This window comes from Marmota monax, unplaced genomic scaffold, assembly GCF_021218885.2.
Source record: "Marmota monax isolate L192 unplaced genomic scaffold, Marmota_monax_Labrador192_F-V1.1 WCK01_AAM20220418_F8-fsc00263, whole genome shotgun sequence".
NCBI classification, from domain to species: domain Eukaryota; kingdom Metazoa; phylum Chordata; class Mammalia; order Rodentia; family Sciuridae; genus Marmota; species Marmota monax.
In genome coordinates, this window is record NW_026693408.1 from 997,570 (window position 1) to 1,013,720 (window position 16,151).

Here is a 16,151-nt window from a genome sequence, read left to right on the forward strand (position 1 = left end):
GCTTTTTGTACAGTATTAGAGATGGAACTGGTGACTCAAGCATGCTACCCATGTATTCCGCACTGCAGTACATGCACAGACCCTACAGATATACTTCTGAAGTTCAGTGGAGAATGAATACACAATTTTTAATCCAAAAAGGCATCTGTTTGTTGTTACTGTTTTCTTGCAGTGCAATGGTCAGTCTCAGGTTGCAAATATGATAAGGTGGCATTCTACTACTGAGCTACACCCCCAGGCCCATAATGGCATCTCAACTGTAATTTATGCTAAAGCCTGTATCCCTCACACAAATCTCTAACAGACAACTGACATTTACTGTTGGGAAAAAATTCTTACTCTTGTGTAATTAAGTAAGAAAGTTAAATATGTGCATGTTTACACACATATGAAGAAACATTATCCTAATATTGATTTTTCAGATAATTTTAGGTGTCTTTTGTTTGCTTATTTATATCTTCTGAATTTCTATATCCTGAATGTATATTCCATTAGTAATAAAAAAAGGTTATTTGCTGGGAGCGTTGGCGTATGCCTATAATTCTAGCAGCTCAGGAGGCTGAGGCAGGAAGATCACAAGTTCAAAGCCAGCCTCTCTACCTTGTGAGGCCCTAAGCAACTCATGAGACCCTGTCTGTAAATAAAATATAGAAAAGGGTTGAGGATATGGCTCTGTGGTTAAGCGCCCTTGGGTTCAATTCCTGATACCAAAAAAAAAAAAAAAATGGTCATTTATATTCTTTAGGAAAAGAGCATATCTATATATGATCTCAATCCCCCAAGAAAGGGTTCATTTAAACAAACAAACCAAAAAGTATCCCAATATCCAAACAATTAACCTTAATTGCCCAGGTACTGAAACATCCACAGAAAGTTCCACATAAAGACAATTTTGAAGCCAGGTTCATGGCACAGGCCAGTCATCCCAGCAGGACCGCTCAAGTTCAAGGTCATACTAAACAATTTAATAGACTCTCAGCGACTTTGCAAGACTTGTTTCAAATAAAAAAGGACTGATGATGTAGCTCAGTGGTAAAGTGCCCCTAGTACCAAATATAAAAAAGACAATTTCAAAAAATGTTATATACATTTCTACTGCACATCCTAATATTCAACATTTTCTCAACGAAAAACTAAAAGAAGCAGAATGAGAGGCTCAAGGAAGAAATTAATAAGGGGACTTTCTTTTTCTTTTTTAGGTACTGAGGATTGAATCCAGGGGTATTTTACCACTGGGCTATATCCTAGTACTTTTTTTATTTTGAGACCGAGTCTTGCTTATACTGGCCTTGAACTTAAAATCCTCTTGCCTTAACCTCTGGAGGTGCTGGGATCATAGACTTGAACCACCACACCCAACTAAAAAAAGCATTTTTGTTCATTTGTTTTACAGTGATGAAGATGGAAACCTGTACCTCATGTATGCTAGGCAAGCATTCTACCACTGAGCCACATTCCTAACCCTTAAAGAATATTAAAATTGTTTCAAATTTTAGTCTTCAGGCAACCTGTGGAAAAGAAGCTTTCTTTCAGAGTTGACCAATTAAGCTCCTAGCAGTAAGTAAAAAACACCAATCTCATTTGCAAGCTTGAATATTCTCCAGATGACCAACATGAATGTCTTAAAACCCCAAAATACTAATTTTTCTTACTTAATGTATAAAGATGTGTTTTCTTATCAGTAAAATAGGTCTTCAGATCTGCATCTGGTCTCTTAGCGTGCTTTTCTTCATATACACCCGTCTTAGGGTTTTTGTGGCGAAAGATGAAGTGTAATTTATAATCCTCTCCACATTTATCTGGACCAAACATAATTGTATAGGGGGTCTTGTCGTGGAACTGATCCTTCAGAAACAAAAACAGATTATTTTAAGTAACTCTAGTCTAAGTGTTCAAAAGCAACCTTTCAAAAAAGTGTGTATTTCCTCTTATAAAACTCTCAAGCTAAATTAGTGACAGTTAAATGAATAACCAACCAATCATCAGCAAATTTGTGCTTAAGAAAAAAGTAATACATATAACTAGCTACTGTTTCATTCATAAAACAAAGAAATAAGCTAGCTTAAAATTAAAAATCACAGTATCAAAACCAGAAATGAGAAAAAGTTGGTAATAGAGCTTTAAAAGTCAAATTTCAAATGAAAACTAATTAGTATAAAAGACAATACTGTCAGCTAGGCGCAGTGGTGCACACCTGTAATCCCAGCAGCTAGTTTAAAGCCAGCCTCAACAAAAGCGAGACACTAGTGAGACCCCCATCTCTAAACAAAAGTACAAAATAGGGCTGGGAATGTGACTCAGTGGTTGAGTGCCCCTGAGTTCAATCAATCCCTAGTACCCTCCCACCTCCAAAAATATGATCAACCCACCAAAAGATTTCAACAGCAGGTCTTTATTTTCACGGGTCTTTCAAAAAATTTTTTTCTTTTCTCTAAAATTCTTCTTTAAAAACTTGTGGGTGGCTAGCTACATAAACAAATAGAAGTACCTACCAAGTTGAGTTCTGGTGTTTTGGAAAGCAGTTTCACATAAGCACCTCCACATTCTATTCCATTTTGGAAATTAACCTCATACCTAATTTCAGAGAGAAAAGCAGAAAATTCTATGGCATTTTCTAAGATCGAATCTCATAATTTCTTTTCCCCCCCACTCCTGATTATACGTTTATCTTTTAAAAAGGATTCCATCTTCTATTGATTTTGGATGGCTACACAATCCTACAAAAATAAATATGCTAATTAAAAGTAAACCTTGCAGATTCCCAATAAATAGTTTGTGCAAAATCTAGATGTTCATTTACTATCAATAGGATGAACAGCCAGTTTGTAACAAAATAATTTGTTGGGCAGGAAAAAAATAATAATAATTTCAAGATGCTAAATTCTAAATTCACCCAAAAAAGAAATCTATTGTAATTTATATAATCTCTCTCTCCTTCTCACACACACACACACATACATTTACTTAGAGTTATAGTTTCATAATACCTTCTGAGATTACCCTTCTAAAAAGTTTTTCTTTTTCTTTTCTTTTCTTTTTTTTTTCTTTGGGTAGTACTGGGGATTGAACCCAGTGCCTCTTGTAAGTGAGCTACACCCCCAGTGCTCTAGAAAGCTTTTACCAAACATGCATTTCACTTACTGAACAATGAGAGGCTTGGTATCAAATAGGAAGGGTTTGCTCAATTTAGCAGAGATGGCATGGTGCTTGGCTCGAGACATCAATACAAGTCCTTTATCACCCGGAAGCTTTGTTTCCTTCATTTCATCTACCTCCCACTTTCCTAGAAGAAAACACACACAAAAAAAAGAGCTCTCCACTCCTTAACTATATCTTTTAAAAAAAAAAAAAAAAAAAATATATATATATATATATATATATATATATATATATATTTTAGTTTTTAGGTGGATACAATATCTTTATTTTTTATTTTTATGTGGTGTTGGGGATCGAACCCAGCGCCCCACGCATGCCAGGAAAGCGCACTACTGCTTGAGCCACATCTTCAGCCCAATTGATTGGAGATATATATATATATATATATTTTTTTTTTTTTTTAAATGTGTTGTTGAGGATCTAACCCCTGTGCATGCTAGGTGAGTGCTCTACCGCTGAGCCACAACCCCAGCCCTAAATATATCTTTTAAGGTCTTCTAAATGATAACAAACTAAACTCCAAGTTGTATAAGTCTATCATACTGACAAATTTTAACACATTCCACTTATCTATGAGAGTTGGGCCATTAATTTAGGCACATGAATATTTGACAAATAATAGGACATGACTTTTAAAAAGTCAGCAGCATATTCATTATATCACTGCCTAGGAAAGACCTTCCATTTCTAACATACAGAAGCATATGTAATAAATAGTTCTATCACTCCATCACATATAAAGCATCACACAAAGATGGCACAACTCTCAAGGAAAAACAACTTGTTGTTGTTTGTGGTGCTGGGGATGGAACCCAGGACTTGGCATGTGACAGGCAAGTGTTCTACCTCTGAGCTAAACCCCCAGCCCACCAAGGAAAAATCTGAAAACATATCTCCTTTTATTTTTATTTTATTTTTTTTCAAGGGCTGGAAAAAACCCAGGACCTTGTGCATGCTAGGCAAGGACTCTTCCACGAAGCTTTACCCTAACCTCAACCTCTCCTTCTAAATCGTTTTTTTTTTTTCATTGTCTTAATCACTATTAAGAAATTCCATGGAGATTATATTAAATCTGCTATTATATCTAGACCAAAAGGAATTCTCACCATCATATTTGGCAATTTCATCATCAGTGTCATCTTTCTTGGCTTTGGATAAAATCCACCTGTAATTAAGACAAACCCCAAAATTATGATCAAATGATAGCTATTTGTTAAGAGAAACGATATAGGATAGAGGGGAAAAGGGAAAGGAATGAAAGCAAGAACTACAAGCTTCAAAAGAATACTTTCCTAAATGGACTCAAAAACTGAAAATATAAAGGCTAGATATTTCCATTATATAAAATGTTATCCAAAAGGGAACCATTATTCCCTCTTATTTACATCATGTTCAACTCCCTAGGAGCTTCCTAGCGGAAAAAAAAAAAAAACAAAATGTACCTACCCTGACAGAGAGCCTCTGTCAAAGGAATCAGCAAAATAAACTTCTCCTGTTGGAACTGGAGCTTTGTAGGTGACCTGTGTTAAACAGAAGAATAGATAAAAACCTGAAAATTTTGGCAACTTTTTCTTGGTGGAATTTATTTCACTGTTTTGATTGTCACAAAACTGTCATAGGAAGAAGTCTTGAACTTCAATCCACATAGATCTTTGGAAAGAAATAACAAAGGTTGCCAGAGAGATTAATAAAAAGTTGGCAACCTTTGCTTTTCCTTTAAAAAAGATACAAATTTATCAATTTTTTTCCCTTTAAACAGTGCTGGCTAGGAATTAAACATAGGGCCCTTTTTGTTAGGTAAGTGCTCTACTACTGAGTTATACCCCAGCCACTATCTTCAAAATTTTATTATCAAGAGATAAAAGGCCAGGTACAGTGATACACGCCTGTAATCCCAGGAGCTCAGGAGGTTGAGACAGGAGGATTGCAAATTCTAGGCCAGCCTCAGCAACTCAATGAGACTCTGTCTCAAAATTAAAAAGGGCTGGGAATGTGGCTCTGTGATAAAGCACCTTTGGGTTCAATCCCCAGTACAAAGAGAGAGAGACAGAGAGAGAGAGAGAGAGAGAGATAAAAGGAATATAGATTCAAAAACTACTTCAAACCTTTGGAGATGGAGGCATACTGGTATCTGATTTTGAGTCTTCTACCTCTTCAATGACATCATCAAGGTCATCCTCAATATCAATCATATCATCTTCATGCCCATCATGAGCCTGAACAACAGTAGCTCCAAGGACCAGAAACATACATAATAACCACTTCCCTTCCATGATCTATATAGAGAGTAAAATAAATTCAATGTGTTAACTTCTCTTGTTTAAAATTAACACTTTCAAATCAAAGAACTAAAAAGAATTTTACTGTATTTTATCCTAAAAGCAAGGACAAAAGTAAACCCAGAGAGATTAAGGGGTTTTCCTAAAATTAGTTAAAAGATTCAATTTTAAGCTAGGCACAGTGATGGACACCAGTATCTCAGGAGGTTGAGTCAGGATGATCACAAGTTCAAAGCCAACCTTGGGCTGGGAAGAGTGCTTGCCTTGCATGCCTAAGGCCCTGAGTTCAGTCCCCAGCACCACAAAAAAAAAAAAAAAAGGCCGGACTCAGCAACTTAGTGAAACCCTGTCTCAAATAATAAAGAGCCAGGGATGTATATCAGTGGTAAATCGCCCCTCGGTTAAATCCCAGTACCCCCAAAATAAATTGACTAAAAGACTCAAGAACAAAAATATTATACCAAAAATGAGCTACTTTTAACTCTTATTTTCTAAGCACTTATATATTATATTAGACTTTATATCAGACTTATGGGTGGTTAGGTGGGCCTCCTCTCCAAAGAGCCTTGATCTAAAGAAATAATAACTGAGCCACATGGGTAGTTTTTTTTGTTTTGGGGCCTGAGAAGGCAGAGTGAAGATGAAGAAGCTGGGGAAGAAACAAATTTTTGTAAGTGCAACACCATGTGCTCTCAACATATGGCACAGAGTATCCTTTTTTCCTTGTTTCAAATTAACACTGGTCTTTCCCTTTCATTACCAGGACATTTACTGGTATCCTACATTACTAAGGGTTCAATGTTTCCTCTCTGAGGCCATTCGATACCCAGATGATAGCCTCATCACCCCCAAAATCTTGAGTCCCTGTTTGCAAAAATCTCTATGCCTAGCAATCAGAACCCTCTCCCTTAGGCCGTTCCCCCAAAATCCTCCTTTCATCCTAGAGAAGACGTTTCCCACTTCCCTTATGTTTACCAACATTCATTATTTGCTCCCTTAATGTGCATTTAAGTAAAGCTAAAATGCACCATGTATTATTTTCCTATTAATTTTTCCTCATGACAAAATCTGTGGATTTCTGTTCACCTTTCTCTCAGGCTCCTTGCAGTGCTCCAAAATCAGCACAAGAGTCCTGGTTTCAGATAAAAATCCTATGATAAAAACATTGTTGGGCGGAGGATTTAATTCAATTGTAAAGCCCTTGCCTAGCATGTTCAAAGCCACTGGTTCAATCACCAGTCCTGGGTGGAGGAACAGGACAACACTGTTACAAGAACACTGGATTTGAAAAATTCTTTAAATTTTTTTTTTTGGGGGGGGTGTTACTGGGGATTGAACTGAGGGATGTGAGCCACATCCCCAGCCCTATTTTGTATTTTATTTAGAGACAGGGTCTCACTGAGTTGCTTAGCACCTGGCTTTTGCTGAGGCTGGCTTTGAACTCATGATCCTCCTGTCTCAGCCTTCTAAGTTGCTGGGATTACAGGTGTGCACCACCATGCCTGGCCTAAAATGTTTTTTAATCCAGGAATATCATATAAAAATAATCCAACAAGTGTTGACAGTGATGTAGAGAAGTTGGAATCCTGATGCACCGTGAATGGGACTGTAAAATGGTACAACTGCTATGGGAAACAGATTCCATATGATCCAGCAACCCCATTCTGCAGTGTGTGGCCAAAATAATTGAAAGCAGGATCTCACAGAGGTATTTACATACCCACACCCATGTTCATAGCAGCACTATTCACAATAGCTAAGAAGTGAAAGCAACCAAATCTATGGATGTCAATCAATGGATGAATGTGGCATACAGATATAATGGAAGACTATTCGACCTTAAAACAAAATCCTGTCATATGTCAGCACATGGATACTTATTGAAGATATCACGCTAAGTAAAATAAAAGTTACAAAAGGACACATTAGAGTTCCCCAGCCCGAGAGAACGAGCGCGGCTGCGGCGGCACCGGGAGCCGCCGAGTGCCCCTCCCCGCCCCCCTGGACCCCCACCCACCCACCCGCCGGTGGCCCGCGCCCAGCTCGCAGCTCCGCGCCACCGCGGCCATTCTCACCTGGCGGCGCCGCCCGGCCACAGCCACAGCCCCTGCGCCCACGACGACAGCCGCAGCGACCGCGACGGGGGACGCTGCTGAGTCGAAGAGAACTCAGCCTGGCCACCGGACCTACTTACTCGCCTTGCTGATTGTCTATTTTTATAAGAGTTTACGACTTTTCTAAAACTTTTGTAAACAAAGGAACTTTTTTAAAAAAAGACGTCTTGAATATATATTTAATCCAAAGAAGAAGAATCTCGGGCAATTGGGTTGTTTCTTTTTTCTTTCTTTTTTTTTTTTCTTTTTGGTTTTTGGCTCCGTTTCTAAGGTGTTTTTTTTTTACCCCCCTCTTGACTTTGGGGTTCGGATACCCCAGCTGCTTCGGGCACCCGAGGACCTTCTGGGCCCCACATTAATGAGGCAGCCACCTGGCGAGTCTGACATGGCTGTCAGCGACGCGCTGCTCCCGTCCTTCTCCACGTTCGCGTCCGGCCCGGCGGGAAGGGAGAAGACACTGCGTCCAGCAGGTGCCCCGAATAACCGCTGGCGGGAGGAGCTCTCCCACATGAAGCGACTTCCCCCGGTGCTTCCCGGTCGCCCCTACGACCTGGCGGCGGCGACCGTGGCCCCAGACCTGGAGAGTGGCGGAGCCAGCGCTGCGTGCGGTGGTAGCAACCCGGCCCTTCTACCCCGAAGGGAGGCGGAGGAGTTCAACGATCTCCTGGACCTAGACTTTATTCTCTCCAACTCATTGTCCCACCAGGAGTCGGTGGCCGCCACCGTGTCCTCGTCGGCGTCAGTCTCATCCTCTTCATCCCCATCGAGTAGCGGCCCTGCCAGCGCGCCCTCCACCTGCAGCTTCAGTTATCCGATCCGGGCCGGGGGTGACCCGGGTGTGACGCCAGGCGGCACCAGCGGCGGCCTCCTCTATGGCCGGGAGTCAGCGCCGCCTCCCACGGCTCCCTTCAACCTGGCGGACATCAACGATGTGAGCCCTTCGGGCGGCTTTGTGGCGGAGCTCCTGCGACCCGAATTGGACCCAGTATACATTCCGCCGCAGCAACCGCAGCCGCCAGGTGGCGGGCTGATGGGCAAGTTTGTGCTGAAGGCATCGCTGAGCGCCCCTGGCAGCGAGTACAGCAGCCCGTCGGTCATCAGTGTTAGCAAAGGCAGCCCTGATGGCAGCCACCCGGTGGTGGTAGCGCCCTACAGCAGTGGGCCGCCTCGCATGTGCCCCAAGATCAAGCAGGAGGCGGTTTCCTCGTGCACAGTCGGTCGACCCCTAGAGGCCCACTTGGGCGCTGGACCCCCGCTCAGCAATGGGCACCGGCCTAGCGCGCATGACTTCTCCCTGGGGCGGCAGCTCCCCAGCAGGACTACCCTGACCCTGAGTCCCGAGGAACTGCTGAGCAACCGGGACTGTCACTCTGCCTTGACACTTCCCCCAGGATTCCATCCCCATCCGGGACCGAACTATCCACCCTTCCTGTCCGACCAGATGCAGCCACAGGTCCCACCGCTCCACTACCAAGAGCTCATGCCACCTGGTTCCTGCCTGCCAGAGGAACCCAAGCCAAAGAGGGGAAGAAAGTCTTGGCCCCGGAAAAGGACCGCCACTCACACTTGCGATTATGCCGGCTGCGGCAAAACCTATACAAAGAGTTCTCATCTCAAGGCACACCTGCGAACCCACACAGGTGAGAAACCTTACCACTGTGACTGGGATGGCTGCGGGTGGAAATTTGCCCGCTCTGATGAACTGACCAGGCACTACCGCAAACACACCGGGCACCGCCCGTTCCAGTGCCAGAAGTGCGACCGGGCCTTTTCCAGGTCGGACCACCTGGCCTTACACATGAAGAGGCACTTTTAAATCCCAAATAGTGGATATGACCCACACTGCCAGAAGAGAATTCAGTATTTTTTTTTTAACCTTTCACACCTGTCTTCCCACGGGGGGAGGAGCCCAGCTGACAAGCACTACAATCTTGGTCAAGTTCCCCAGGAGTCAGCTTGTGAAGGAACGGATGATCAGTAGAAAGGAGGAATGAAAAAGACAAATCAAAGAACTGACGGGGTCTGTGACTGGATCTTCTATCATTCCAATTCTCAATCCAACTTGAACATGCCTGGACTTACAGAATGCCAAGGGGTGACTGGAAGTTTGGATATCAGGGTATAAATTAGATCCGAGAGTTGTGGGTGGGGGGAGGGAAGACCAGAATTCCCTTGAATTGTGTTTCCATGCAATATTAAGCATAAAGATCACCTTGTATTCTCTTTGCCTTCTAAAAGCCATTATTATGATGTTAGAAGAAGAGGAAGAAATTCAGGTACAGAAAAATGTGTTTTTTAATAGCCTACGCGATGGTGCTTGGTGAGTCTTGGTTCTAAAGGTACCAAATGAGGAAGCCAAAGTTCTCAAACTGCTGCATACTTTGACAAGGAAAATCTATTTTTGTCTTCCGATCTACATGTATGACCTAAGTCAGGTAAATACGCCTGGTTTACTTCTTTTACATTTTTTATGCAGACAGTCTGTTATGCACTGTGGTTTCAGATGTGCAATAATTTGTACAATGGTTTATTCCCAAGTATGCCTTAAGCAGAACAAATGTGTTTTTTTCTATATAGTTCCTTGCCTTAATAAATACGTAATATAAATTTAAGCAAACTTCTATTTTGTATATTTGTAAACTACAAAGTAAAAAAAATGAACATTTTGTGGAGTTTGTATTTTGCATACTCAAGGTGAGAATTAAGTTTTAAATAAACCTATAATATTTTATCTGAAAAAAAAAACAAAAGGACACATTATGCATGATTCCAATTTACATGCGGTTTCTAAAGCAGTCAAAATTCAAAGGCACAGAAAGTAGAATTGTAGCCAACGGGCTAGGGGGAAAGAGCAATGAAGAGATTTTTATTTATCTGCTGGCTGGTACAGGGATTAAACTCAGAGGCATTTAACCACTGAGCCACATCCCCATCCCTTTTTATTTTTAAATTTATGATAGGGTCTCACTAAATTGCTTCTACCATGCTAAATTGCTAAGGCGGGCCTCAAACTTTCAATCCTCTTGTTTCAGCCTCCTTTTTTTTTTTTTTTTAATAAGAATAGTTTCAATTCTGCAAGATGATAAAGTTCTGAAGATGTTTCACAATAGCATAAATATGCTTAACACTACTGAACTATATATTTAAAATTGATTAAGAAAGGAAATTTGCACCTGTAATCCCAGCAGCTTTGGAGGCCGAGGCAAGGAGGACCCAGAGTTCAAAGCCAGCCTCAGCAAAAGCAAGGCACTAAGCAACTCAGTGAGACCCTGTCTCTAAATAAAAAATATAAAACAGGGCCAGGGATGTGGCTCAGTGGTCCAGTACCCATGAAATAAAAAGAAAGGAAATTTGGTGATATTTTACAATATTTGGTTACAATAATCATAACTTTGTAAAACAGGGCTGGGGGTATAGCGGCAGAATATGCTTTAGCATTCAGAAGGCCTTAGGCTCAATCCCCAGCATCCCTGTTCTCTAAAACGTAAAACAAAATTTGTTGAAGAGTAGTAGTACTTAATTAAAGCACAAAACCAATGGATTAAATAGGACTAGGTTTTGGTATCAGAACATTGTTTCTGCTGGAAAAGTAAACAGTCCAATGGGCTAGTAACTTACCTTTAAAAAGGTAGGATTTCTTTTTCTCAACATTTTTTAATTTGTTGATATACTGTTGTTACTATGACTGAGTTGTATAACCCACCACCACGAAATTCATATTATGATGCTTCAACTCCCTATGACTATATTTGGAAACAGGGCCTTTAAGGAGGTAATTAAGGTTAAATGAGGTCATAAGGGATCAATAGTGCTGGTGTCCATGTAAGAGGAAGTAGCAACAGGAGCACACACCACAGAAAAAAGGCCAAGAGAAAACAGAGGGAAAAGAGGGTCACCTGCAGGCTAAGGCAAGTTAGGAAGGACCTCACAAGAAAGTAATCCTGACAGAACCTTTGTCTCTAATAACCTCTAGCTTCCAGAGCCCTCAGAAAATAAATTTCTATTGTTACTGAGATAATTGTCTTTAGGTTTTTAGGTATAATGAAGTAGGGCAGTACATCTCAAACTTGAACATATATCAACATCATGGGAGGGGAGTTGTGTATTAAAATCTAGACTGCTGACACATGTGATGGTAAACACGTGTAATCCCGCTTCTTTGGAATCTTAAAAGACAGGAGAATCCCAAGTTCTAGGCCAGTCTGGATAACTGAGCAAAAACTCTGTCTCAAAAAATTAAAAAGAGCTGGGGATATAGCTCAGTGGTACAGTGCCCCTGGATTCAATCCCCAGTATAGAATAAGCAGACACCCCAAAGATTGCTGGGCTCATCCCTAAATTTGTTTCCACAGGGCAGGGCAGGGCAAGGCAGGGAAGGCAAAGTTAGGCCTGATTCAATGGGACTTTAGGTTAAGAGGATGCTGAGGATACTGGTCCAGAAACCACACTTTGAAAATCATGAATTAGGCTTATGAATAATCTATTTATACTACATTCCAATTTACAAATGGATTTTCACATACATTATTTTATGTAAACTTTCTATGAGGTATTCCTCTCATTTTCTTTTACACACTAGGAACTAATAAGACTTAGTGAAGGGCTGGGGATGTGGCTCAAGCGGTAGTGCGCTCGCCTGGCATGCGCGCGACCCGGGTTCGATCCTCAGCACCACATACAAACAAAGATGTTGTGTCCGCCGAAAACTAAAAAAAAATAAATATTTAAAAAAAAAAAAAAAGACTTAGTGAAAACCTACTCATTTTGACAATAAATAAACAAGATTCAAAGAAACCAACCCTCCTCCCCCGACTGAAACCCTAAACATGTTACCATGTAGTTTCACACTGAGGTAGTATGACAAGAGACAAAAGACAGGAAAGAGCAGCAAAGGGAATGATCCAGAACAGAGACATTTTGGCAGGGTTTAATAAGGGAATATGTGACTATAGAACAACTGGCCCAGGTTAGGAGACCATGAAAACTGGTGTTATTGGAGGGCAGGGGGGTGTTACTGAGTAGGGAAAGCAAAGCTATCTGTCTTGTTGGGAACGAGTAGATATTTCAAATAAACTACAGGGAATGCATTTATCTTTCACCACCATTTCCCCTGCTCCCTGAGTTGTAGAACCTGATTTTCTACAAAACAAGAAAGAGGTATTTGGGCACTCATCTGTTCCGTTCACATTATCCAAGGGTTTGTGAAAGCTCACAGTTCAAAATTATTGAACTGTGCCATGTCAGTTCTCACACTGGTACACTAAGGAGTCTCAGTCACTGCAAGCTTTACATATGCTATTTTAACTATAATCTACTAATACTCCCAACATAATGCTAGTTATTGGGTCTATTCTAGTTCTAAAAAGCCACTATTAAGCTGACTTAAATTTTCCAAATATTGGGCTGGGGATGTGGCTCAAGCGGTAGCGCGCTTGCCTGGCATGCATGCGTCCCGGGTTCGATCCTCAGCACCACATACAAACAAAGATGTTGTGTCCGCCAAAAACTAAAAAATAAATGTTAAAATTCTCTCTCTCTCTCAAAAAAAAAAAAATTTCCAAATATTGTTAGACATATGTTCACATTTGCCAACAATTCAAGATAATATACTTTAAGGTGATGTTAATTTTCTACTTCATTAATGAGAATCGGACATTAGCAAGAAACACCTTCCCTTCAGTCTCCCTATATACACTTCTCATACCAAATGTGATCCCAGAGGTTACACCTATATTGACCAATTGAGCAGATACACAAAAAGGATGTTGTAACTACTATGCTTTCTAGAGGAAAATAGGAGGAAATTTAGGCGATTATGGTTTTGACAATAAGTTTCTCATACAACATCAAAGATATGGCATATGAAAAAATGGTAAGTTGAACTGAAATAAAAAATTTCTCTCCTATGAAAACACAAGAATCAAAAGAGAATTAAAAATTGCCAACTAGAAAAAATTATTTGCAAAATATGCATCTAATGAAGGACTTGTTCTATTTTTCGTACTAGGTATTGAACTCAGGTATGTTTTACCACTGAGCTACATCCTTAGCCCTTTTAATTTTTTGAGACAGGAACTCATTAAGCCTAAGTTGCTATGGCTGGCCTCCAATTTACTACCTCCTGCCTCAGCCTCCCAAGTCTCTGGATGTACGCATGCACCTCTGCACCCAGTTTGAAGGACCTGTTTTAAAGCATATGAAGAACTCAAACTCAGCAATAATAACCAAATATAAAACTGCAAAAGCTGGAGAATTAGGTCAGCAATAGACATGCTTAGCACTTTCTTGACCCTGGGTTCCATCACTAGCACACAAAACACTGAGCAAAAGACCTGGACATCTACTCAAATACATACTGATAACAAATAAGCATAGGAAAAGACCATCAACATCATTTTTTTATTATGGAACTTCACAATAAAATAACAATGTTGAACGGGCCGGAATTTTAGCCTACGTGAGGCACTGGGTTCAACCCTCAGCACTACTTAAAAATAAATAAACAAAATAAAGACATTGTGTACATCTACAACTAAAAAAAAAAAAAAAAAATTAAATAACAATGTGTTACCACTATCAGCTATTAGAATGGCTATAAATTCCCCCCAAAATGGCAAGGATGTGAAGCAATAAGAACTTTCATTGATTGCCGGTGAAACTAAAAAATAGTAAAGCCAACTTGGAAAATTATTTGCAAGCAACCATAATGTTCAACAGATTAACCAATTGAAAGAAATGAGCACTCAAGCCACAAAAAGACATGGATGAATCTTAAATGATTATTGTTAACTATAAAAATCCTATCTGAAAGAGTGATAGACATGTTTTAAAACTCCAATTATATGACATTCTGGAAAAGATATTAACTATAGACAATAAAACTACCAGTTGTTAGCTGGTGCAGCAGTGGACGTCTGTGATCTTACCTACTCAGGAGATTGAGGCAGGATTTCAAGTTTAAGGCCAGCCTGGGCAACTTTGTGAGACCTGGTCTCAAAATAAAATTTTAAAAGAGCTAAGGATCTAAGTTGTTGCAAGGGGTTTAGGGGAGAGTTAGGTTGAATGGGTAAAGCACATGTTTTCTTTTAGGCAATGAAAGTATTCTTAAAGATATTACAATTACAGCTACACTGACACAGCATTTGTCAAAACCCATAAAACATTATAGTAGAAAGAATGAATTTTAATGTATTTAGGATGTCAGGTGATACGAAGACAGCATGCAAACAAAATTCAACAGAACAATCTACCTTATTACAAATCCATGAAACCTTACTAGGGAAAAGGTGCTCAGTAGAACTAGAGTACACAAAAAAAGTACTGTTCTGGGGCTGGGATTGTGGCTCAGTAGTAGTACGCTTGCCTAGCATGTGTGAGGCACTGGGTTCAATTCTAGCCACCACCTAAAAATAAATAAATAAAATAAAGGCATTGTGTTCATCTATAAGTAAAAATTTTAAAAAAAGTACTGTGCTAATCAATAAGCCCATTTTACATGAGTAGGTGCATTAATAATTCTGACACTGTTATATATGTAATTGAAAAATTAAGCGTATTCGCAGTAGATGGTGGAAGCCACTTTTTCACTGTTAAGACTTAGAATTTATCCAGGCACAGTGGCACATGCCTGTAACCCAATGGCCTTGGAGGCTGAGGCAGAGGAGGACTAAAAGGAGTTCGAAACCCACCTCAACAGGGGCTGGGTTTGTAGCTCAGTGGCAGAATGCTTGCCTTACACTTATGACGCACTGGGTTCAATCCTCAGCACCACATAATAAATAAATAAATACAACAGAGGTATTGTGTCCATCTACAACTAAAACTATTAAAAGAAAAAAAAAAAAAGAGGGGCTGGGGTTGTGGCTCCGTGGTACAGCGCTCGCCTTGCACGTGTACAGCTCTGGGTTTGATCCTCAGCACCACAAAAAAATGAATAAATAAAATAGAGGTATTGTGTCCAACTACAACTAAAAAAGAAAAGAAAGAAACCAGCCTCAGCAACTTAGTGAGGGCCTAAGCTATCTCTAAATAAAATATAAAAAAGGGCTGGAGATGTGGCTCAGTGGTTAAATGCCCCTGAGTTTAATCCCTGGTATCAGGAAAAAAAAAAGGGGGGGGGGGGAATTTAAAGATTAAGTAAGGGGAGGTGACTAGAGGAATTCATATGGAAATGGAAAGAATTAAAGACATCAGTATGAAAACATGTTTAGCTTAATATACAGAGGGTTACATATAGAAATATTTACAAATGATGTATATCAGTTAGGATGCACACATATCTCCTTGCTGTCAGCTAAAAGGGCCTGCAAAAATGAAGAAACCTACCTTCTAAAACCATAAAACACTTTGTTGTTGTCACCAACAGTTTCTAAGATTACCGGAAAGAAATACAACAAGTAGCTCAGGAACAGAGTAATGTTTTTAAAAACAAAAAGCACAGTCTTCCTATCCCAAAGGACACAGACAGCAAGTGTCCCTAACTCTGCAAAACTCAGCAAGTTTTCAGGGAATACAGGAATTACTTTTAAGATGAATTAACCAGGGGTTGGGATTGTAGCTCAGTGGTAGAGCACTTGTTTAGCATGTGTGAAGCCCTGGG

At 40.3% G+C, this 16,151-nt stretch overlaps 2 protein-coding genes across 2 annotated transcripts in view; one reads left to right on the forward strand and one right to left on the reverse strand.

Annotated features, from left to right (window-relative positions):
• Positions 1-16,151, reverse strand: part of Canx (calnexin) — a 36,724-nt gene that overhangs the window by 12,330 nt on the left and 8,243 nt on the right. Inside the window, exons 2-7 of the mRNA XM_046457123.2 lie at positions 5,265-5,435; positions 4,606-4,679; positions 4,266-4,324; positions 3,142-3,283; positions 2,493-2,574; positions 1,653-1,845 (exon numbers count right to left, since the gene is read on the reverse strand). Coding sequence (XP_046313079.1) covers positions 1,653-1,845; positions 2,493-2,574; positions 3,142-3,283; positions 4,266-4,324; positions 4,606-4,679; positions 5,265-5,432 — 718 coding nt within the window. The 5' untranslated portion in view covers positions 5,433-5,435. The remainder of the gene's footprint in view (positions 1-1,652; positions 1,846-2,492; positions 2,575-3,141; positions 3,284-4,265; positions 4,325-4,605; positions 4,680-5,264; positions 5,436-16,151) is intronic.
• On the forward strand, positions 7,646-10,279 carry LOC124101241 (Krueppel-like factor 4). Its single transcript, XM_046457124.2, has one exon. The coding sequence runs from the start codon at positions 7,911-7,913 to the stop codon at positions 9,366-9,368; it is 1,458 nt and encodes a 485-aa protein (XP_046313080.1). The 5' UTR covers positions 7,646-7,910; the 3' UTR covers positions 9,369-10,279.